This window comes from Akebia trifoliata, chromosome 3, assembly GCF_017979445.1.
Source record: "Akebia trifoliata isolate Shusen 1 chromosome 3, ASM1797944v1, whole genome shotgun sequence".
In the NCBI taxonomy this organism is placed as follows: domain Eukaryota; kingdom Viridiplantae; phylum Streptophyta; class Magnoliopsida; order Ranunculales; family Lardizabalaceae; genus Akebia; species Akebia trifoliata.
Genome location: NC_141377.1, coordinates 36,274,251 through 36,300,662, shown reverse-complemented (window position 1 = coordinate 36,300,662; position 26,412 = coordinate 36,274,251). Strand labels below are relative to the sequence as shown.

At 34.0% G+C, this 26,412-nt stretch overlaps 1 protein-coding gene and 1 pseudogene across 1 annotated transcript; one reads left to right on the top strand and one right to left on the bottom strand.

The window, feature by feature from the left end:
- Positions 1–428: 428 nt before the first annotated feature.
- On the bottom strand, positions 429–15,236 carry CDC48B (cell division cycle 48B). The gene is made up of 12 exons (XM_086434799.1): positions 14,831–15,236; positions 14,690–14,734; positions 14,553–14,608; positions 14,264–14,413; positions 9,971–10,078; positions 8,667–8,766; positions 8,196–8,480; positions 7,951–8,120; positions 5,598–5,726; positions 2,459–2,546; positions 2,276–2,353; positions 429–1,079 (listed from the first exon to the last, which is right to left on the bottom strand). The coding sequence occupies exons 1-12, from the start codon at positions 14,990–14,992 to the stop codon at positions 633–635; spliced, it is 1,818 nt and encodes a 605-aa protein (XP_086290925.1). The 5' UTR covers positions 14,993–15,236; the 3' UTR covers positions 429–632.
- A 7,643-nt stretch (positions 15,237–22,879) lies between these two features.
- On the top strand, positions 22,880–23,580 carry LOC147406661 (thioredoxin M-type, chloroplastic pseudogene; annotated as a pseudogene).
- The last annotated feature ends 2,832 nt before the right edge of the window (positions 23,581–26,412 follow it).

Below are 26,412 nucleotides of genomic sequence, written 5' to 3'. Positions count from 1 at the left end.
TGAAACTGTTATATACTTTGTTTAACGGGCCATGACTCGTGAAATTCAAGATCCCATCCATTTAAATTAGGATACTTATCCTTGGGATAAGTATATCCTAGATGTTTTGTCATGGTGATATGAATAAATATTGACCATCGGATTTATGTTTACAGACATCCAAACAACAAGCAAATTTACAAGCCAATGGATGATTGTCAAAAGTTCTGATACGTCTAATTATAATGAAAAATGTTTTACAAATTGAACATTTGTGACCATTTAAAAATCTCATTAGATTCAGTTAGAAAGTTTGAAATAGGCTTCTTCTTCTTCTCATCTTTTTTAGGATCTTTTTCGTGAGATCATCCTCGCCGCCAGAACTTAGCCATTGAATCCTTTCCATGAAGGATGGAAATTTAAAAAGCCACTACAACCAGCACTTCATCAAGAAACAAATAGATAAATGAAGCCTTCAATAATCAATACTGAAACTACACCAACAGTACAGTTCAAATAAATTTCTTTTTTTTAAATCTATAATATGAATTAATCTAATCATACAATGTAATCTGTAAACGAAAGGGGGCGACACAGAATAACACAGCCAGCAATGACACCTGAGATTTACAAGACAAGCACCTGCCTATTCTTCATGTAGTTGCTACACCAATTGTTGCTCTATTCACATCCATCAAAAGATACAAAGCAGCATATATCAACGCAAAGCTTAAGAAACCAAATTGTACCGGACCAATCAGATTTTTCAGATACTTCTTGTTCGATCCACTCTGATAAGAACATGTGGAGTTCTTCATAAACAAGGCATACGAATCAATTTCCTGTCTGGTCAACGCTGGTTTTAGTGAATCTTTTACGGTTTGGAAGTGATGGTCACAGACAACGGTAGCAGAGATGTCTTCCCTCAGTGCTACCATGCCAGCTTCCCTACATAGACCCTCCAGTTCGGCACCTGTGAAGAGCTCTGTGCCTTCTGCTATCCGTCTGAGATCGACATTATCATCTACCTTCATTTTACGTGTATGCACACGCAATATTTCATAGCGAGCTTCTTCATCGGGTGGTGGTACATAAAGCACCTTCAAAACAAATACAGTTAAATCCAGGGGTGAGATATCATATGAAAAACAGCCTTTTTTTCTTGTTACCCCTATTTAATACAGTGTGCATGCAAAAGAGGATCCACCACAATCTCAAGAGAAAAAAAAATCAGAATGATTATTACTATTCGTCCTATGGCATTTATTTAGATAGTTGTCGTGATGACCTGACAGGTTTTCACGAATCTTGAGGATTTTCTCAGTTATGTTATAATCAAATCAATTGTCACGGTATTTATATAACATCAGTTTTTATACATTGGGATGTGTGTCCCATGCCTCAAAAACTAACAAAAAATCATGGGGATTAGTGTTAGATTTTGGAGGCGTGACAATCTGAACTTGAAAGTACATGGAAATGACCCATAAAAGATGACTTGAGCATACATCTCTTTTAATCAAATTCCATTTTCCGTCAACTGCATAAGCCACTCCATGGGCAAACACACTTTTTTTTGCCAGTCGGGAGATTAGTGATCAATAATTAGTAGGTGAAGACGGGTTTTGAACCAAGGTTGTGGCATCAACACACAGACTTTAATGAACTTCGCAAACCGGCACAAACAATAACTGAAATGGCAAAAGATGGTCTTTTATTTTATTTTCATTTTTCAAGAATAGATTACAAATCTTAATTCTATATAGAAATTACACAAATAGAATGGTCATTGGCTTAAAAAAAACACAGCAATCAGATGTTTCTAACAATCTCACGAACATGGCAGATACACCCAGAAGTTGAGTGACACAAAAGAAAATTGATCAGATAATTAAGATTATTCGATCGATTCTTTTTGTTGGGCTATAGTTCCCACCCAAAATGTGGTGGACTGATTGAACAGTCTTGGCTTGCTTAGCATGTGACTTGAAAGATAGACATAGCTTATACAAATTCAGAAAAAAGCTGACCCTGGACCATATTATAACTCAACCAAATCCTTCAGCATGAATGCACAGAATGGACTAACTCAGATTATTAAAATTACAGAAATAACAAAGAAAAGAAGGGATGGGACAGGTTTGGAACCACTAAATTGGCAATTAGGTTAAGCTGTAGACATTGACATTAGTCCATCATTTCCTTTTGCTTAGCCAGAAAGGATTTTAAGTTGTACAAATGCGGAAGACAGCTTAGAATTAGGATCTATTTATACCATAACAAGAAGAACCCTTACCAAATCAAAGCGACCAGGACGCATAAGTGCAGCGTCAATAGCATGAGGACGATTTGTAGCAGCCAACACAAGAATTCCCTGTAATGGAGGTGCATAATAAGATTGCTAGAACATAGAATTTAAAAGTTATATCTTACTATCAACATTACACACGGATAATATTGTTATTTACGAGACGCTTACTGTAGCCTGCTCTAAGCCATCCATTTCGGTAAGCAAGGTAGAAAGAAGCCTCTCTCCAACCGTGACGTTACTGCTTGAACTCCCACCTCTGCCAAAGGGGAGAAAAAAAAATCCAGTAGTTCAATATATAGATGAGATAAATTGTAAGATAAAAGAAAGAGAGAAGCAAAATAAAGCAGAACAAAACGAAACACATTAAATTAACAATTCATTCAGGACACTTCATAGGAAGCCAAAACATATCTTAGATCTCAGATCACAAATTAGCCCTTACCAGTTATATTGTTATAAAGTTATCAACAGATGGGGCTACTTTCCCAATACTACCCAGATGGGTTACAACAGTTTTCTTCACAAACCAAATTCCCAAGAATGTCATTGCAAGGTTCATGGTGCCATTGTCAGAACTTGGAAATACTATGGCTTGCTTCCTAAAAGTATATCGGGCGCATTATTCATCTAACACAACATATTTATTTGTTAGATCGATTAACTCCAGCTTCCAGGCAAAACTGTGACTATGAAAAAATTTAAATCGGTGAATTTCTTTAGATGAATTTTGAGTTCAGAAATGAAAATTTATCTTTTAGAAACCGTTTGCTTAAGTTATTTAATTTAGAACAGCCTATTATGGTTTCCTAACAGTTAAGTGGAGAAAAAAATAAAAGAAAATAACAGATTCTTTTAAGCTATTACAACCTGTCACTACCATCATATATCTATATATATAAATATATATATATATATATATATATATATATATATATATATATATATATATATATATATATATATATATATATATTGATAAGCAAAATTTTATTGATAAAGAGGACAAGATGTCCTCAGAGAAAACAAAGAGGAAAAGAAAACAGTCACTACCATCATATGCATGTATAGTGTGCACATTTGACCTGAAGAATTAAAAAAGCGTAAAAGGCACACCCATCCTTTTCAATGCCTCAATGGATGAGCCATACACATCATAATCTTTATGCTTTTTAAGAGAACTTATATTGCTACACAACTTCTCTCAATGACACCTCATACATCAAATCAACTGGGGATTTTGAGTGTAGGCAGCCATTTGTTTTATAAATACCAAACCCTTTCCATTTCATCTTCTCCTCCAAAGAACATGTCAGAGAAAGAGAGAGAGAGAGAGAGAGACCATGCCAAAATGTAATGGACCAGTACATAGTGTCCTGGTACATGTGCCGGGATGCCGGTACCATATCTAGTGTCTAAGGAGTTTGCTCATGCCGGGCACACCCTAGGGGCAGTCACAAAACAATGTGTCCTTGTACCTATGTGTGTCATGCACACGTGTCCTTCGTAAATGGGCTTTTGTGTCGGGTTTGGCACATCTCTCAAGCCCAGTATGATTGGCACCCAATCTTGATGTACCCTTTGGAAATTTGGTAAAAGACTCAACTCCTCTTCAAGTGAACAGGAAAGATTGAAGGCAAGCACCACACCCAAGCCTACTAGTAAGCATGTGCCTACAAGTTGCAAAACACATATCGAGCATTACCTTGTAATGAGTTCTTGTACAACGTGGATTGCCATGTAAGTTGCCAGCGATGGTTAATCAAATTGCCTTTGGGCATTGGCCCCATTTGCATGCCTTTGTGTGTTGCATTACATGTGCGTGTGTTTCTTTAGACCTACTTGTAGGTCATTAACTATAAGTGCCGCATGGTTGCTATCTCAACAAGCATGAGTGTGACACATACTCATCGCCCTAGATCTCCTCTCCACCATCCCCCTCACTTCCAACATCTACGATGGATACAATTCTTAACTTTCTTTTCTTTCACTTAGAACAAAAGAGTGACTATAAAAGTGAAGAGAAAAGAAAACCCACAAATCTTAATGGTTGATGGGTAGAGAGGAAGAAGGTAAGGGTTTCCATGGAGAAAAAAAGATGGGAGAATTTTTTTACTAGTTTCTCTTTTGTTTCCAATGGTTCAGTTGTTCAGCTAGGATTTTGGAGAAGAAGACATGAAAGGGAGAGAAGAGGCTCAAGTTTCATTGCGCTTGTTGGATATTTGATGAAGTGCCACAAAAGAAATGTCTTCAACAAATCTATGACAGCGAAGAGGATTTTGTTTCACACAGCTTGAATGATGAAATGAAATGAGTGAGTTGTTTTTTCTAAGTTTTCTTTTCATAATTTTCAATGATATCAATCGCTTTGGGGAGAAATAGTAGCAAGATCAAACGGTCGGCATTCATTTGTGGGTTGTCCTAGATTTTGATTTTTTGTCGAACTCATGCCCAAATATCAGCGGTTTTCAGCAATCAATCTGGCAAAGACTTTAGTTGAAGACCTGTGGGATCATGCGTTCATCTTTGACAAGGCCAAAACTCAACTGCCTTCAGGTATTTGTATGGGTTTGAACTCAAGGCTAGGAGAAGACTCCACTGGAGATATTCGGTGTACCAATACACTTATTTGACATGTCATCTAATTTAATCAACTGGTGTGTAATAAGTAAATAAGGCATAAAGTATTTTGAGGAAGTCTCCCTGCGGAGTGAGCCTCAAGGCGTGTAAGCCTTGTACAGATTTTAGCACACGAGTAAAAATAACGCCATACGGGAGCACAAATGGTAGAATCATGGCTTTCCTGAACATCTTGATTAATAGGCACATTATGCATTAGATTAAACAAACCATCAATAGGATAGTTAAAGGAAATCAAGCCATCATTAACAGCTTCAATCCTTCATTGTCATCGTGATCATCATTATCAGTGCATTTCCAACTATTTGGGGTTAGCAACACGAATCTGTGGAAGGCCGAACACCCAATAGACTTTATATATTACTTCAGCTAGTTTGTTTCAAAGGTTCTAAAGAAACTGAAGAAAATAAATGGAACGGTTGGTCCATTTCAGTTTTTTTTAATGATGTCAATCCATTCAGTACTTAATTATGATGCCATAAGTCAAACCCATTTAATGATAGAACAAGCAGAAGAACACTTTAGAGATGTGTGAATCAGGATACTTACGATATACACCTTATCCCTTGATTGGTTTCAGACCACTCAAGAATATGTTATACGATCGCTGAGTCTTCCGAGCAAATAAAAGACAAAATCCTGCCAAAGAAATAAGTTCTGAATAACTCACCGTTTCGCAGCAACAACATCAGCCTCGTCAAAAAAAATTATACTTGGTGCTGCAAGCCGAGCCCTCTGAAATGTATTACGCAACAAAGCTTCTCCTTCTCCGACATACATCGAATACAGCTCTGCTCCACTGATGCATTAATGGAAAATCAATACATGCAAACCCAACAATATGCATTAAAAGCTCAAGACTAGTAAGTGTTTGTGCAATAGAAACCATTGAACTCAGAGGCATAATATTAAATTTTGACATATTTCCATGAAATATACTGAAATATTTGTCATTTTCATAAGGTCCGACACGAAATATAACTGACAGTTTCTTTTCGTAAATATTTTGGTGCGTATCACTATTAGTTTCACAACATATTTCGATGAATAATGAATTTGACAGAAATAATCAAATTTTTTATATAAAAATGCAAGATTTCAGTGGAAATATTCCGCAGAATAGTACATTTTAACCATAATATTATTTTTTTAAATATTGATAAAAACTATAAAATATATATATTTTTATTATAAAAAGGACTTGTAACTACTTGACATAATAGTATTTATTAATAAAAAAAACTGCACATGATATTCATTCATCAATATAAATGAATTATTATCAGTTAGGTATTATACCATATCATCTTACTTTGATATATTAAACATATATTAATAAGTTTATAAAAGCACGTACACAATCATTTGTGTTTTAATTAGTTGGATATATATATTACTAACTTATTCGTATATATTCCAAAATGTAAAAGATAAAAACATGTGAATACAATAGTAATGAAGCAAGTGTTTTACGTATTAAAGTGCATGTAGTTAATGTGAGATTATTATTTTCATTTCCATATCAAATATTATTGTTTTTCACCTTCTAGATCTCACATATTTGCATGTATGTCGAAGTGCCAACTTAGCTAAGTGGTAAGACGTGTGAAGCGTTGTTCCCACGTCCTAGGTTCAAACCCCCTTGAGCCCAACTTTATTTGCTAAGCACTAACCTTATACCCATCAAAAATAATATTAATGATAATAATAATAATAATAATATTTGCACGTATGTGTAGCAGAACGTTTTTGATCTTTATTTCCATACTTCATATGGTTGTTTATTATATTTTGATGACTTAATACCGATATTATCATTTCACATAGTTTCAATGAGAATTTCCTCCATATTTTTGTCATTTACACAATATTTCCATCATTTCCAAAACTTGTATAAATTTCCGCATAGATCGAAATATTTCCACAGCATACTTCCATTTCCAGACTAATCAAAATAGACACCAAAATCAAAATCTAAGACCTTGCTCGCAGAAAGGACGTCATTCACCAAAAATACTTCTATGGAGAAAATTATATGATAGACTTCAGTTAACAAAATCTAAAGGCACATGACAGGCAGAGGCGGTAAAGATAGTTCACCAGCCCCACAACTATGCAAGTAGCAAATGTAGGGGGGCTGGGACCAATCATTTGAAGTATCCTACCTGCCTATGAGGTCTCTAATAAAAAAGTAGACTTGATTGGTTGACTCTAATCATTTAATCAATTGATCCAGGATAGATCAATGGTTAAAACCATCTTGACAACATCAGGCTTTGGCCTGGGAGATCTTGTAGATGGAGGTGGAACCCACCCCCATGCATGAGGTTACATGTACCAACGTGCCTTGATGGTAGGGCATAACATGGTGATCCGAATCTAGCGGGTTTGGACCCTTGGAATAGACCCAAATAAAAAAATGGGTCGAATATGGGTTTTATGTCCCTTGATCCAGGTCAAATACTTATCCATCCCTATATTCGCCTAGATCCCAATGATATATTGCTTTGAAAATTACATTTTTAAGTATTCAAAATATCTTTTTTCTACTAATTTAATATAACATGAATTTTTGGAAAATAAAAGAAATATAAAAGTAAAATAGATAATTTTCAAAATATCATTTTTCTACTAATTTACTATAACATGAATTTTTGTAAAATAAAAGAATTATAATAGTAAAATAGATAGTATAGTAACAACAAAAAATATATATAGCAAAAAAATGTTGAACGATCCAAACTTATCGGACTCGACCAACCTGAATCAAGTTATTCGGTGGGATCGGATCCGGATCCAGATTTAGTGAAGGCAAAATGGTTCAGATATGGTTTTAGCTAATAAGACCCAAGTCGAATTCAGATGCGGATCTGGCTAGAGCCAGATCCAGAACAAACCCAACCCATGCCCTACTTGACAGGCTTATGGTCCTTGTGACATATTGAGATGTACTTTGATTTCCTCATCTAGTCGTCCCAGTTAGTTTTTCGAGTTTCACAGTTAGGTAAGAAAATCAATACAACCTCAAGGAAAATAGAGAAGCTTGGGCAGCATGAGCTGCAGCTTTAGCGAGGGAAGTCTTTGAGCACCCTGGTGGTCCATATAAAAGAACCCCGCGCACTGGTGATATCCCCAGCCTTGCAAATGTAGTTGCATGCTTAATTGGCCACTCAACTGCTTGTTGAAGCTTCTTCTGTTGCATGTTTTAAGACACTGTTAGAAGACAGACTATTTCAGAAATTATTTAGAACAAGGAGGGAAAATAGACCTTCAAATCTTTTAATCCTCCAATATCTTCCCATGACACTTTGGGGGTTTCCACTGTAACACCTCTTGTTATGCTTGGACCAACCACAGTTCTTGCATGATTCCAATCACTCATTGTTAAGCTAAATACACTACCATTTCCAGTTATATCTGAAGATCTCCTTACTGCAGACATTGTAGCCTCCCGACATAAAGCTTCTAAATCAGCCCCAACATATCCATTGCAGGATGCAGCTATAGCTTGGAGGTCGACATTGGGGTCCAAGGGAAGCTTCTTGGAATAGAGCTGAGCCAAATTAAACACAAATACTAATAAGAAGGCTCAACAATTTAATATTATAAGTATCTAATTAAGTCTTGGCCAAGTGCGTGAGAAGTTGAGTTGACTAGGTCAAAGTCTTGAGTAGCTCATGCCTGTCAGTAACAGTTACCCTAAAATCACTTCTAAAATTTGTATAGAAGTAGATCCTACCTTTAGGATTTGAAACCGTTCCTCTTCGGTAGGAGTTGTAACTTCAACTTCAGCATCAAAACGTCCCGACCTTCTCAGTGCTGGATCAATTGTATCCACTCTGTAAACATTAATAAATCAGCCAAACAGTCTTTTAAAATATATCTGAAAGAATGTTAAGAAATCTGCAACATGGGAGTCCATGAGATGGTATTTTATGGATAAACAATACTTCAATTGAATAGATCAAAATCATTTCTTTCATCTAGGTGATATCGAGCGGTCATATGCTCTGGAAGAAATGAATTGCATTTGATTACCAGTGTAGTTAAAGCTTTGATTAAGCCGAAGCCTCGCCAAGCCGAGACCTCTGATGAGTAAAACAAGTTCTAGTCAGGTGCCAGTACTTTGCCGAGCCGAGACACGTGACGAGTAAAACAAGTTCTAGTCAGGTGCCCGTAGTCTAGTACGCAGTAAATGTTTGTCCAGGATAGACACATTGTTGGGTGTTTTTCTCTCTTTTTTTAGTAGGTGTATTGTGCTTGTGATTTTAGTGAGTGTATTGTGTTTTTTAGTAGGCGTATTGTTTCTGATTACCAAATACACAAATCTTACAATTTGAGGAAGGCACCACCCCGGTGAGGTGGTAAAGTCAGTGAGGTAATACCACAAACCTGGGATCAAAACTCCACCTTCATACTAGCACCAATCAAAATTCAAAAGGAAAAAAAAAATTACAATTTGAGGACCCCCCAGATCTCGAAGTTGCATTGCAATGTGTCAACCACCAGAGCTTGGTTACAAGCCCCAGAAGTACATGAGGTAAATAATTTGAGTGCCTTCTTGATTTGCCAAACTTTTGAAACATTAAAGTAGACTTCTGGATCTACCATTCTGTAAAATTTTATCAAATTCAGTTTTATTTGGTCCTCAAGTATGTTTCAAAAGTTGATACATTTTTTTTCAGAACCTTCCAAAGCAATTGATGAATAAATAACATTTTTATTTTATAAAATACAAAAAATAGATAACGTTGGGTCCATTGAATCCAATTTTCAGGGTTTTCTGAATATGACACTCCATACCCATGTTGGAGTTGGAGACCGTACCAGCATCGATGCAATATAGCAAATTTAATTTTATTGTCTTCTTTTCTTCGGCACCCTTGCATGGGCTTGTTAGCTATGGTTGGGCATTTTTCTCTTTTTTTAAATACAAATCTCACTTATCAAAAGGGGGCGCGGGGGGCAGGGGGGAGATAGATAAACCATATTCCAAGTGATTGATAAAATGGGTTCTTCAATTGTAAAAACTAGTCGAGTAACCTGTTTGTTGACGCCACGACAACAACCAATGAATGAGATGTTAATGAGGGCTTGTTGGCATCCATCAATGTGAAGAGCTGAGAAGCTATGCGAATGTCTTGCTCTCTCCTGCATTGAAAAAACAAAGATACTTATGATAGATGTATTATGTGATCTGCACATTACAGTTTAAATACCACAACAACTGCTTTATTTGGGACACATTACAATGGAAATGTTTTTTTTTTCACTCAGACATGAGAAATTTTCACGCTTTCCTTTAGCGTTGCCTAGAACCAATATAGAAGATAAGGATGGCCACCACAACTAATCCGTTTTTCTTATCCCTTTCTCCTTCCTACTTGAACAAAGCTGCAAAACACCTAATTGTGCTCGTCTATCTAGAACTAGACCATTTATAAAAGAACAACATCTTGGAGACACCCCACACCGCATGATGAAGTTCTGTCGATCAACCATCCAATCAATCATACTTTTTTTAATAGTCCAATGCAAATGTGTGTGCAATGGTAATGAAGTCTCCAATTTAATGATTACTGCGACAATCTAATACTCCTAGAATAATCAAGTGGCAATCCCATAGGGTAACTATACCTTAATTGTCACAATCTCATTGGTGCGCCTACCCAGGAAAAAGACTATTGAGACCGAGGGGTAGAAGTGGAACCATCCTTTGTGCTGGATGGAATGGCAGGGGTAATATGAGTTTGGTCTCACATCGACTGGATAGATGTTCAAAGCCTAGACTATAAGGGCAAGATTGATCCTATTTAGTAAAACGCATTTTAAAGTCGTGTAGGTTAAAACCCAAAGCAAATAATATTGTACTAACGGGGGCCAAGTGTGGAACAAATAGTTATAGAGCCTAGGACGGCTCATTAATTGGGTGGGGAGAATGTCACGATCTCGTTGGTACGTCTACTTAAACCAGAGAAAGGACTGTTGAGACTGAGGGGTCGAAGTAAAGTTATCATGTGTGTTGGATGGAATGGTAGGGGGGTTATGAGTTTGTCCCACATCGACTATGTAGAAGTGAACCATAAGGGCAAGCTTGGCCCTATCCAATCAACGCATTCTAAATTCGTGCGGGGTAAAACCCAAAGCAATAATATCATACTGGTGTGGGCTAGGTGCGCTACATTAATTGTGAGGGATAATGACACTTGATCAAGCTAAATATGTATATGTACATAATATAAAAGTACGTGCATTCTCAAAACAAAGTGTTCCAAAATATGTTAGCTCTATTCTTCACATTGACCTAATTCTATATCCTACAATATGCTTTGACACACTCCATCTCTTAAATCATCTCCAATTTCATTTCCCACAACACTATGAAATCATGGCACCGTTTTCTAAAAATTGGAATGTTGGACACCATGTTGTAATCATATGTTAGGCACACGCCAACTAAAGTGTTTTCAAATGTTTATCTCTCACCATATGGGATAAATTGTACGATGTGTTATATCAGGTTTGTAAGGGGGGGTCACCATGTCTGATACTTCATACTAGTGTAAGACATCAACAAACCCATTTTCGTTTTTGTTACGTAGCACATGAATGTGTTACGTGACTGACTCTAGTTTTTTTAAAAAATAAATAAATAAAACACTTTTATCATCCCACTAAGTAGTCTTAGTTAGTAGGGATATTTTAAAGATTTTTTGTTCAAGTTGTTGAGTAGACCTAGTATTAGGGGAAGAGCTAGTCTATTCTGTTGCAATTGTGGATGTTGACATTCAACCTTATGCTTAGGAAGTGTGGTACCAAGTGAAAATAGTTGTAGCAACACCCCCTGTTTACTTTTCTTACTTCACAACTGAATTGTAGATCCCTGATTAGTTTATCATCTGGGATGGATACCCCTTGAAGAACCACCACTTAATCAGCTAGCTTGAATCTCATTTGCAGCTTAGCAAAATGCCACAAAATTGGGCCAAGTGTGCGCAACCATTGTGTGCCCAACACAATATCATATCCTTCTAGTGGGAACAAGTAAAAGTCCCCAAAAATACGTATTGTTTGAAAATTTAATTTTACGTTCGTGCACTTACCCAGACAGGATAATTTTTCACTTGAAGCCACCACAACTTCAAACCTTCCTCCATTCTCAGGTTGTAAGCCCACCTTTCTAGCAAGAACTTCACTCCTAAAATTATAAGTGCTTCTCAAATCCACCAAAACAGTGGCTAATATTTTTCCAATGCCACCCTTTACTCACATTCTTTTTGATGTCCGTGCCCCCGAAATACTATGCAAGGAAATCTCAGGCATCTCTTTTGAATGTTCATGAACGGTTTCTTCTTTTTCCATAAAAAATGTTGCCATCTTCTTCTTCATAGCACGCTTCAATTAAGAACATTTTTTTTGCATCGATGTCCCGGAACAAACTTTTCATTACACTTATAGCATAACCCCTTTGCACGCCACTCTTGCAATTCAACTGATGACATCTAACGTTCACTACCAACAAAATAGAAAAGAAGTTGCAACAAAATAGACTAACTCTTCCCCTTATACTAGGTCTACTTAACAACTTGGACCAAAACTCTTTAAAATATCCCTACTAACTAGGGACTACTTAGTGGGATGATAAAGAAGTGTTTTATTTATTTATTTTATTAAAAAGCTAGAGTCAGCTACGTAACAACTCCTTCCCCCTTAAAAAGCAACCTTGTCCTCAAGGTCATGATCAGGAAACTGCTTCTTCATAGTTACAAGATCTTCCTAAGTGGCTTCAATAGGTGATAACCCTTGCCAATGGATGAGAACTTCTTCCTTCTTCTTACGTATCCAACGATTTAAAATTGCTTGCAACTTAGGATTAAGAGTTTCATCTTCATTTCATACAATAAAAAGCTCGCTTTGTATGGGAATCCTTTCACCTATCTTTTTCTTCAATAATGAGACATGGAGAACCGGGTGAATTTGCGACTCCTTGGGCAGGTCCAGTTTATAAGCTATGGCTCCTATTTTCTTGAGAACCTTGAATGGCCCGTAATAGTTAGGTGATAGCTTGAGATTTTTCCTTATCGATATCGATGCTTGCCAATATGGTTGAAGCTTAAGATAAACCCAATCCCCCTCTTCAAATTCTCTATCTCTATGATGGTGATCATATACCTTCTTCATTCGTGATTGAGCTTCCTTGAGTGTAGCCCACAATTCTTTAATAATCTGATCCGGATCCACTAAGTGTCTCTCCACAGCTTCAACCTTAGCCATGCCTAGTGCATATAAGACAACAAGGTAGGTGGTGACCTGCCATACACAACTTCAAAAGGGGTGGTTTTAATGGCTTGAGTGCCAACTGGTATTATAGCAATACTCTACCCATGCTAACTGCTCACTCCACGCTTTCGGGTGCGAACTTGTGAAACAACACAAGTATATCTCCATCGTGCGTTTTACCACTTCACTTTGACCATCTGTTTGAGGATGGTACGCCGAACTGTAATTAAAATCAGTGCCATTCATCTTGAATAATTCTGACCAAAATAGACTTGTGAATGTTGGATTTCTCAATCACAAACAATGGTCCTTGGCATTTTATGCAACTTGAAGATATTTTCGAAGAAAATTCGTGCAACTCCAATAGCAGTGTTGGAGTGAAGCCATTGAGTTCTCTCCGTCCTCTAGTGCAAGGTCGGTCTGTGGTGGGCCTGGTTTGTGCAGTAAGCTTATCAAATAGCTCTATAAGTTTCTCCATAAGTTGTTGTTGTCCAATGGTGAGAGTGCCCACATCAATCCCCGACTTCTCCACTCTTTGATCCATGCCCGTGCTCTGATACCACAATGGTATGTACTACGGGTTCTTCCTCTTTTGTTTGTTGGTACCTACTGTGTAATCAAAGAAATAGTATAGAAAAGACAAAGGAAATAACTTAGGCTAATTGAAGAACCTAGGCCTCCCGGTGTAACACCAAGTGCAAAATATAGAGATAACACTTGCTTTTTAGTCATGACTTTCCTTGCCTTATATAGGCATTTATTACAATGACATCTAACGTTCACTACCAACAAAATAGAAAAGAAGTTGTAACAGAATAGACTAGCTCTTCCCTACTAACTAGGAATGCTTAGTGGGATGATAAAGAAGTGTTTTATTTATTTATTTTCTACAAAAGCTAGAGTCAGCTACGTAACAGAATAACCTATGTTGGTATAACAGTACACATGACATGGGTACTTTAACATGAACTTATATAACAAAATTTCGATATTATTGAAGAATTCAATCATGTACCAAGAATCATGTCAATTTTATTGAAGAATTCAATCATATACCTAGAATCACGACGAGGACAAAGAGCATCGATTTCATCGATAAAAATAACTGACGGTTTGCCCAACAAAGCATGAGATGATGCTTCTGCAAAAGCTTCTCGCAAAATTCTCTCGCTCTCCCCTGCATGTGCTCTATGAACAGAATGTGGACTGCAAAGTGCACACCATAAACCAATTCCATAAACAAATTTTTTTTTTTTTTTATAAAAAAAAGTCAACAATTTCACAATATTTCAGTAACCCATAGAATTAAACAATCTCAATTTACGAAAAACCTATGATTCAGTACCTTATCACTATCAAATGTGCGTCGCACTCTCGAACAACAGCACGAACTAAGCTTGTCTGGAAACAAACATGAGTTAACAAAAGGACTATAACGAAATCTAACGAACCAAAAAAAATAAAAATTCAACTTCTACGTACCTTTCCAGTTCCTGGCGGGCCGTACAACAACAATCCTCTGCGCCACTGAAGTTAAGAAGCCGAATTAAATAAACAAATAAAATCTATTGGATTGATGAGTTTGAGTAGAAATCAAAGAAGGTGGAGAAAGAAAAATCTTACTTTGAGGCCGAGTTTTTGAGATTCTTTGGAATAGTGGATGGGGTAAGTGATGAGTTCTCTAAGAGCTTCAAGAGCTTCGGAGTTGCCAGCAATTGCTTCCTCTGCTCTCCAATGGTAGTTGTTCTTGCTGTTAGTGATTCTGCTACTACCACTACTTTCCATCAAAACCCTAAAAACCCTGTCGAAGACAACTCCAAGTCTTGAATAGACTCTAAGGCTGTGTTTGTCAGACGGTATACAATAAACCACCCTATGGTCGGATTGACTAAACCGCTGCTTTAGTGCTCGTCTCACGTTTTCAAATGTAATTAAAATTACGTATCCCACACGAGGTTAGCGTAAAACTAAAATCTGAGAGAGTGGAATTTCACGAAACACACGGATTCCAGTTTTCAACATAACGTGTTTCTCTCTACCATGCTAGCTTCTTTTGAGAAGCACTTTCCTCATTAATTTAGTAAGATTTCAAATTTTACTAAGGGTTGTTGGGCTGACATGGATTACCACATTGACAATTTAACACAGTAGCCTTTTAAATTTCGTCAAAAAATCATATTAAAAAAAAAAATCAAGAAGAAAAATCTGTTTTGAACTTCATCGAGGTGTTGAAATTGTACAGTTATTGAACTCCCAAATTCAAAATTAAAATTTAACATGAAAAATAACTTTTTTTTTCAAAGGTGTTAAAATGTTATCATATCATATTTTTTTATTTTACAATGTAAAACTAAAAAGAAAATTATTTTTTCAACTTGGATCAAGTTTTTTCTTAATTGTTTTTCTAAATTTGATAGATGCCATGAACTCTAAAGGGATGACATAATCTTTTTCTAACATGATAGACCATTTGGGCCCCCACAACCTCTCCCCCAAATATTTAATTTATGAAGTTTAAAATTATAATTCATTGGTGAGAAATAACTCCATTTAAAAAAAAAAAAATCTTAAGATTTTGTCCTCTAAGTACTTGTAGCAACGAATCATGTTTTTCGGATGCCATGATATAAACTCATGACACCTACTAAGATTTGAAATATTACTAAGTTAGTCAGAGTAACCTGACTCATCTCAATTTTCTCACACTAATCCATCCAAATTAAATCATAATTTTTAACATTAAGATATCTTTAAGTGTCTCAAACATACTTAGTTGAGCTTTCTTTTCATTTTCATCTATATATATATATATATATATAGATATATATATATATATATATGATTTTAGAATGAGCATTAATGCTAATCCAATTAAATCCACCACTAGTAGACAAAAAATATGTAGACTAAACCCACATCAAGATTAGTCAACCAAATGGCATGGAAGCTAATATGGCTAAGGGTTTCCACTGCAAGATCAAGGAAAAATTTATTCCGAATATGTACAATAATTTTTATTGTGACCAAACAGACTCATAAGTTAAATAACTACCCGTGCATTGAGAACATTTAAGAGCATCATGTCAACATTATTCTAAATAGTTTTGGCTGACTCTCTTTTTTTTTTTCTTAAGTCGTCCACTTTAAAAGTTTTAAATAATAATGTTTATCTTGTTTTTAGTACTCATTAAAGAAACGTGTGTTGTGAATACGGGTGTAATTTGGTTTGATTTGAATCGATTTTCGAACTTACATAGGTCAGTTCCACTAAATAAGAATTAGAATCAAATCAAATTTTATTTGAACTAAATCAACTCAAATCGAATTAAAATTAGTTTGGTGTGATTCAATTCTATGGATTGCCAATATTCTATAAATTATAAATAACATTTTTTAATATATAAAAAACATATAATAAAATGAAATTTCACACAATAAATCATTAATATATTCATAAAATGTCTTTTTTTATCCATAAAAAATAATTAATTTATGTTATAACTCCTAAAATAATTCATAATAATAATAATTATTATTATTACTATATATATAAGTTAAATAATTATCGATGCGTTGAGAACATTTAAAAGCATTACGTCAGCATTATTGTAGATAGTTTTGGCCAACTCTCTATTCTTTATCTTAAGTCGACCACTTCAAAAGTTTTAAATGATAATGTTTATCTTGTTTTTGATACTCATTAAAGGAATGTGTGTTGTGAATGCGAGTGTAACTTGATTTTTTTTAAATTGATTTTCGAACTTACAAAGTCATTTTCCCTAAATAAGAAGTAGAATTGAATCAAATTCTATTGGAACCAAATCAACTCAAATCAAATTAAAGTTAGTTTGGCTTAATTCGGTTATATGGATTTCCAATATTCCATAAATTATAAATAATATTTTTTAATAAAAAAATAAACATGAAATTTCACGCAATAAATCATTAATATATTAATAAAATGTCATTATTTTATTTATACAAAGATGATTAATTTATGTCATAACTCTTAAAATAATTCATAATAATAATAATAATAATTATATATAGGGTCCGATTCGTCGGATAGACATGCAAACATACTAAAAAATGATGTTCGAAGGCCGTAAGATTCAGCGCATTTAGACAACCAAATCTTGATTTCAGGTTAAACGTGCAGTTATCTACCATCGTTTACTTTAATGCTTTTAAAGTATTTTCAAATACATCTTCAACAAATAATTTTGTTTTAAAAAAATCCCCAACCCAACATTTCGATCTTTGTAAAGCAAAAAAAATAAAATCAAATAAGCCAAACTCCATCGAAAAATCGATCGCGCATCCACAATGAACAATGGTGAAATCGTACACTCTCTCTATCTTTCGTACTCTCAATCCTTAAAAAATCAATCAGGCTGGGTTCTCATCTTCTTCATTGTTTTCTATCTCTTGTACTCTCAAACTCTATGAAATCAATTAGGTTGGGTTCTTGTCTTCTTCATTATTCTCGTCTTACTGGTGTTATTGTTTCTTATCTTACATTTTTGACATTAGGAAACATTCTTTGCAAGAGTTGATAATGGGGTTTGTAATTGTTAAAAGCAGGAGCTCTGTAAAAGAATTGTGTGAAGCTTAAGTATATTCTTATTTGTGAATTACTCGATTTTTAAGTTGAAATTTCAAATTTTAATTTCGATTTCAATCCTTATTTTGTAAAATTATCTTGATTTTGTGAAATCTTAAGCTTTTATGTGAATGGTTGTTATTAACCATTGGAATAATATACGTTTATTGCGGGGTGGATGTTTGTGTTTTGTTGATTTATTAGTTTGCTTCTTGTTTTACTCTACTCTTTCCTACATTAATAGTTAATTCAAATTTAGTTCAGATTATTTGTTAATTAGTAAATTAACTAAAAAGGGGTTGATGTTTGGGTTCAAATGTTGGTATGCAATTGATACATAGAAATATGGTGGTTCAACCATATTAATTTGATGATGAAGGAGAATGCCTACAATACAAATTGATTGGTCAGAATTTTTGAGACTAATATATTGTTGGACTACTTCTATATAGATTGAATACTGATTTGTATTATTTTAGGTAAGCTAAGACACTACTTGGGTATTTGAGAGAGCCTTGACAAAAAGTCTCATCATCCATTGAGTATGAAAATTCCTATTAATAGTTTGAATGCGTTCAATGAGTGATTAGTCTAGGACTCTCGATGGATAATGGTATGAAAGCTAGCTGGAGGTTTGTCCAATTTAACATTGAAATTAATTCAAATTTAAAATAATGCAATTTATCCAATTAATTCATACAATTATTGTCACTTATGCATAATAACAAATTGTCTATATCTAAGTATACATAGAGAATGACAAGATTCTAAGTTGCTTTCGAACGGCGTAGTACAGATCTTGGTAAGAGTGTTAAAAATTTGTAAATCGATAACGTGGAGCTTTTTTCAAAGCAATTTTATCATATGAAAAGGTCGAAAGGCATTTTCTTGAAAATTAATGTGCTTGCCATGCAATAAAAAATCAATACACTGAAGTACAATTGAATCTACGTAAAGGAGAAATCGCAAGGATGCAAGAGACTAAACCTCCCTGCTATTTTATTTTCTTGTCTTCATGTTTTTAAATTTTTTTTTTAAGTTCATCTTCTAGATGTCGCAAGTCGTACAATTGGTCTTGTAATGCGTTCACTCGTTTGCACTTTTATCAATCTTTAATTTAAATCTTATATGTTCTTACAACAATACTACTACATTGTGTCAATTCAATGGAGGTAGTTTTAATTGAAGTACATGACTTATATAGATTTGTACTAATGTTCTTAGAGTTTTCTCTTGATCGTTTCTTATTTAATAATTTGCTCCTTAATATATAATTTTAGAAAAACATAATTTAGGATGTCGAGTCATGTAGTTATTATTGATTGATTCAATTTCCTACTGTTTCATTTAAATTAAACAATTACCCATCAAGTGATTTTGTGAGTTTGAGTTGTCTATGGGGTAGAGAATTTGTGTTTTTTTTTTTTACTTATAAATAAATGGATGGATTGTTAGGTTCTTAGAGACCATGGGGATTTAATTATTGACTTCTTTCACATTGTGATTCCTAATATCCTTTTTTTTATATACATGAATTGGGTATTCTTCTTTGCATAAATCAAGTCGTATTTTGTGAGTTGGAAAACTTCCATTTATTGTATAATAAGTAATTTCACAGAAGAGACATGAGTGATCCTTTAAGATACAACCAATATTCTTTATTATTTTGTGAGTTTTAATTTGGGTTTTGTGAGTTTTGTTATTTTCTTTATTCTTTTTGGAAATCTTGACAAATAATTTAATTTGAATTTGTATGTTTTACTTTCAAAATGACTAGATTTTATGTCGTTCTCGTAAGATGAAGGACTGATATTTTTACTACTTGAGAAGAATGTTATAGATATGTAAATGGCTACTGACGACTACCGAGGGATTTAGTTAAGAACAATGAAAATCTTTCTTGGGGAAATGATAGACTTTTATTAAAACATTTCTTTACCTGCCTAGGCGAAACATTTGGAAATGTGACAAGATGACCAACAAATCTTTTCTTTAAAATTCATAGTTTTTTTTTCTTGGTAATATAGCAACTCTTGCAAAGTAAAAAATGAATTATATACCAATCTAATTGTACAGAACCACAAGAGTTCAACTTAAAGGTTTTAGCTTTCCATGTGCAAAAAGTTTTGTTGGGGTTTATTGGAGATGCAAACAAAAGGTTAGTCAAGGAGTTGAAGCTTAAGCCATTTCTCATATAGAAACAACAACATACTAGATTTAAATTTTAATGGACAATATTTTTTTTATGAAAATGGACCATACTAATGAAGTCTCATTTAAAAATTTTACTCTTCAAAAAAAAAAAAAAAAATGGACAATACTTAAAAGTCAGTACATAACTAACCTTAAAAATGTTTTTTTTTTTTTTAAATGCAAATTTCCCAAAACAAATATCTCCAAGGTAAGGGTATATGCTCTCCAATTCAAACAACAGAATGTGCATTCTAGTCCTATAAATTTACTCTCAATCTAGAAACAAAATAGATTTTGTGTTGGCTATAATTATCCCACTACCAACTTCGTTCATTGATGATGGCTCTAACATCTTCCATAAGCTTTCTGCAAGAACCTCATTCATCATTCCTTCCACACAGTAAATCACACTTCAATTCACCCAAAAAATAAAAGGATTTCAACCATGTAATCATGGAATCCAACTGATGGGATTTTTACTTATCTAAATATCCTTCCTAACCATAATCACTTAGAAACACAACCAAAAAAATGTAGAGAGTGAAGAAGGGTTCGATCTTTGCAATTTCTTAGAGTTCATGAATTTTTCCTGATGAAAATCCAAATTGATTGACTTTCGAGTTTTGTAAAAGTTGAGAAGAGTCAAAAAAACGAGAATCCAACCTGACACTGGTTTGAAGGTGCGAGAGATAGAGAAGAGTAAAAAACATAAGAACCCAAACTGATTGATTTCTTAGAGCTCGAGAGTACTAGAGATAGAGAACAATGAAGAAGATGAGAACCAAACCTGATTGATTTCTTAGGGTTAAAGAGTACGAGAGATAGAATGAGTGCCCACGATTTCACCACTGTCCAGGGTGGATGTGAGATCAATTTTTCAATGGTGTCTTACGGTCTGTTTGGATTGAGAGAGAGAGATAGAGTTTAGAAACGATGTCAATTTCAATGTTAGTTCGCATCGCATCTCGATGAAAAGCATCTATGGTTTTATAGACACATCCACGCCAGCAATGTCTGAAACGATGTCAATTTCAATGTTACTTCAGCATTTTCCCTTTAAATAATACATCTCCAACTTTATTATTTTTCTTAGTTTACCCTCTTAACTTCAAAGATTTGTAATAATATTCTTTCAACTTAATTTTTTTTTTCATTTTTACCCCTCTTAGACCTAAAAGATGTATGTACCGTAGGCACGAGCAAACTCTAGTCTAAAAATAGAATCTCCTATTGTTGACCATGTTTTATATAATTATGATATAAAATATTACAAATATTTAAGCCCAAAGAAAGAAAAAAAATGACCTAACTTATTTTATAATCTAATGATTATGAATTATATTACCCAATTTGTTGGTACTAGTTCGAACTATGAACTTACGAATCAAACAATTAAGTTCACGGTATGATTCATAATAGGTTCATAAAATAAAGTAAATCACAAATCCATCAAATTTTGATTGGGTTTGGTGAACCAAACAATTTGGTTCGACGAACTAAACAAATTTATTAGATTATTTTCATTGTTTATATTTAGAATTTGGATAATTATATTAATTTATTTTTATTTTACTTAAAATCTTTTAACGTTATAATTGTACCTCTAAATTGTATACTTGAATTATATATATACACAAATGAACCAAACTAGCGAACTATTTTAGGGAACCAAAGCAAACCAAGAAATGAATTATCTCTACCTACCCTATAAACTGGGTTCATTAGAGTGGCAAATCAGGAACCTAATGTAATGATCTGAAAACTTAAATCGTTTCTTGAGGAAATTGAAATTTTGAATTCTAGGATTTTTTACATATTGAGATTTATGGATTTTAATTTATAAATTTGTGAGAAAATCTAATTTCGCCAATAGATTCAAAATAGTTGAAAAACATATTTTAGCCTCTATGCATGTATCAATTAGAGGTCGGATGAAAAAATTGTAAAATCCTCAAATTGTGTGTCAAGTTTGTATGCAAAAAGGGGAACGATTGTTGAAATTAGAATTTGGAAAATCTGATCAGACACTATTAAATTTGTTGTGAAAAAGTATTAAAAGTAGAGTATAAGTTTGTGAAATTTCAAATCTCAAGTGTCGAATTGGCACAAAAGGATAAAACAAATACGAAAATACATGTGTATCTCTAGGACACTATAAATACTAATACTTAAAGAGAAATTCCAGAATTTCTCTCTTTCTCTTCTCTTCAAAAAACAAAAAAAAAAAAAAAAAAAACCTAGCTTCCATCCACCTTCTACCTCAAGTATCATATCCATATAATCTCCATTGGGATTCGGAGTAAAAGAGAAAAGTGTTCGGCTCGTCACAAGCTTCGAGGGAATCAAATAAGTAAAGCTTTCGACTAATTTTCAGAGTGAGACATCAAACTCAATTCGACCCATAGCAGATTTCATAGTTTTTTAAAGTTTGGATCTAAGGTAAGGCACTTCTAGATCTTTCTAATAGTCGGAGTTTTTGTTCCATCTAAGTTTTTTATTCAAAAACCTAAATTTTTTTTAATTAAAAATTAGAAAAAAATGATACTTTTACAAAAATTGTGTTTTGAATATATTATTTGATGTTTTAGGGATTAATGTATATTTTAAAAATGATTTTTGGAAGTTTGGTTGAAAAAAATCAATTTCAGAGTTAATTTGATTCATCCTGGAGTGGAATCTTCAATTTGATTTCTTCTAGACGTAGAAATCATCGAGCGAAATAAATAATAGTTGGACTCTTATTTTCTATCAAGAACCAAAGTTTACACTCTAAAATGCTCCATGTATTGAATAACCTTGATTTCCTATTCTTATATTAATAATAATAATCATTATTATTATTAGGATAATGCTGAAGTAACATTGAAATATACATCATGGGGAACATTTCTGATGTGGATGTATGTTAGAATCATAGATGCTTTTCATTGATATACATCATGTTATAAATGTCCCCCACGATGTACATTTTAATGTTACTCCAACACAACTCTTATTATTATTGTTGTTGTTGTTGTTATTGTTGTTGTTTGTAACATTATTACATCATATTAACAACTATCAATAAGCACAAGGATAATTGTAGAACAAAAATTCATGAGAGGAAATTAATTTTTCCAGATTTCTTTTTTCTTCAGAGTTCTTAGCAAATAAAATAAAATAGTCTCTAGACCATTTGAAGATTTTTGCTTCATGAGGTAGAAGATATTGTAAATTTTCTGGAATATTAATTGGATCTAGTGGGGAAAAATTTGCAGTTCTTGTTGTCACTGATGGAAGTTGGAACAATCTTATGATTGCAAGTGAAACACTTGTTCTTGTTGATTTTTCGGCACCATGGTGTGGACCATGTAGGATGATCGCACCCATGCTGGAGGAATTGGTGAAACAATATGCTGGGAAGATTGTGTGCTACAAGCTCAACACCGATGATTGTCCGACAATGGCGACACAATATGGGATCAGGAGCATTCCCACTGTTTTATTTTTCAAGAATGTAGAGAAGAAAGAGAGTGTGATTGGTGTTGTGCCCAAGTCTACCTTGACAGCAACTATAGAGAAATATTTGGAAATGTGAAGGAAGCCAAAAAAGACATTTCTGTGCTGCATTATAACAACTATAATTTACATTGTTGTAATTAAGGGATTTCTTCATGTATCTTTACTCAATATTAGTTGTGTACATCTCTTGAGACTATAAGCTTTTTTGCCAATTTTTTTCCAAATTAAAATTACAAGTGGTATATTAAGTACCCGTTTGGATCAGTTTCTAGATTCTGCCTATCGTTATCCTCAAAGGTGATAAAATGCTTTAACAGGACCAATAAAAACATTTCCAATGTATGGTTGCAGCATAAAAACTATTAGTTACATTGTTTTGATTTAGGAATTCTTCATGCACACAAAACAATATTGAGATTGCGACTAGTGATAGGGGTTTGCTTCCTTTGGTCGTGTGTTCAAAACTGGGTAGCCTAGTTCTGATTTACTAACTTGCACGTTGGGAAACTTCCATTGGTTTGGAAATGACCCTACGTTATTAAAAGAAAAAGAAAAAAGAAAGAGCAAATTGTTTTCAAACAATAAAAGCATGATATTAGGTACACGTGGATATTATTTACATTGTTGTAGATCAGGAATTCATTTGTATCTCTACTGCTTTTGAGAAGAAAAAATATAGGATTTTTACAAGAGGGCATTTTGGGTATTTTTCACTGATGTATAAGAGAAGACTGAGGTCAAGGGGACATGATATCGAAAACTCGCAGAATCAAAAAGGATGAGCCAAATAAAATTATTTAAATATATTTTTAACATTTAAAATAAATGAAGTTGTTCTAAACGAAAATATTCGTCAAGTTGATCCCATCAAAATAAGGGATCATCAGGTCACCTCGAAATCCAAACTAATCCAATCAACTCAACTAAATTTCATCATACGAGTTTTAAAATCAGGCTCTAACATCGTAGTGGTAAATTTTCTTGGAAATCTATAGAAATATCTTGCCAGTTCCAAACACACGACAAGAGGGAGCAAACCTATCATTTGTTTAACTTAAATTATGATATGTTGGGAGAGTAAAACGACCCAAAATCCTAGGAGCTAATCCAAAATCACCTATTCGATTGACAGGCATAACTTTTGTAACTGCTTTATCTGCCTGAAGTTGTGTAAACAAGAAATGAATTAACAAATATGAAGCAAGACCTACTCCCTCCCATCCCAAGAATTATTGAAGAGAGTTATCTCCAATCATCAACATTGGCATCCAAGAAGTAGGAATGGATAAATAACACATAAATCGAGGGCTCTGTGGATCCTTGGACATATATGAAATGGAATAAAGATGTACCAAGCTACTTATAGATGTAATCACAATTAACATCACTACGGTCGAGCTATGCGAATTGAGCGAAGGTTTCCCATCACACGGCTCACCAACTTGATATTCCACGGGAACATGTTCATTTCTATTTCATCTTATGGTCTCTTTCTAATCTTCTATCTTATAATATGGCATGTTTAAGGATTGCCCAATATTCATCTTTATAAAACAGATCTTATTTTATTGTCATCTTATTAGATTCAATTTTATTTTCCTAATGGCTACACACCTCCACTTAAAAGCATCCATCTCTAATTCTATGGACAACATCTACTGACTGATTCTTTGCGTAAGAATTCTTAACAGGATTCATTTCCTTCACAATTGTGGATACCTACCATCTATAAGCAAAATTTGAAGGTCACCAAGACCAACCAACTCACTATGAATACATTATGTCCAAAGATTTGGAGTCTAGAGGTACACTTTTCAAGTTACGGGATTAGAATGTGTTAAGAATACAATTCCACTCAACAATTATGATTTTTTTTATCACTAAACAAACCACCTATAAATATATGGAATGAGCAAAGTAGAATATGGAATTGAATTAGCTAATCATGATTAAGAACTCCCCTTAGAGTTATATATGCGTGTTAGAACTACATCAAAACTGGAAAACACATTAAAATCCATAAATAAATGGAACCTATAATTTTTTTGGTTTCCTACCATGGTGTTGATCAACAAAAAAATATCGACTACCGATTTAGCACATTCTATCATCTACTACACACATGGATCTGCAACTGATTGAGGGCACAATATCGACAATTGATCCAAGAAATCATAAAGACCTTCTGTTGGCTGACCTGGTGCTGTTTGACCTAGTGTTGACCGACCTAGGGATACGCAAGATCAAGCATCCATATAACAATGGTATAATTTCTAGCATACTCATCCCAAAATAACACATGTCAAGCAAGGACTAAATGCCAAATTTTGACCTTCAGATGTTAAAATAAACTAGTTTTATAATCCTATTTGTGATTTCTTACTTATAGAGCTTTGATATGTAAGGTAAGAAGCTTAGAGATCAAATTTAGGCTTTAAACATTCAAATTTCAGATTTTTTTTGCACTGCATTAGGTTCTGTAGGTTTTTGATAGAAATAAAGTGTAAAAGCTGGCAAAAGCAAACTTAATTTTGAGACTTCTTAAGCTGTCTTTTATTGATCATCAAAGCACTTATTTATACAACTTATCAAAACAGAAAAAGCATAAAGAATGCAGCTAAGGGTGCGATTGATTGCGCTTCAAAACGGAAATTTTCCAGCGTTTGCATTAAAAAACGGCGTTTGACGATATTTTACGTGTTTGATAACGCTTTTAAATGCTGCGTTTTGAAATTTTTAACACGATTTACGATTTTTAACCGCTGTTTTGAAAAGTGGACGAGAGACGCTTCGCGCAACCGCTTTTAAACGCAGTCAAGTGAAATGACTACTATACCCTTCGACATTATTAGAAATTCCATCGTTTGTCCGCGATAATAACTTCGTTCATCGAATGGGTTTTTCTCAC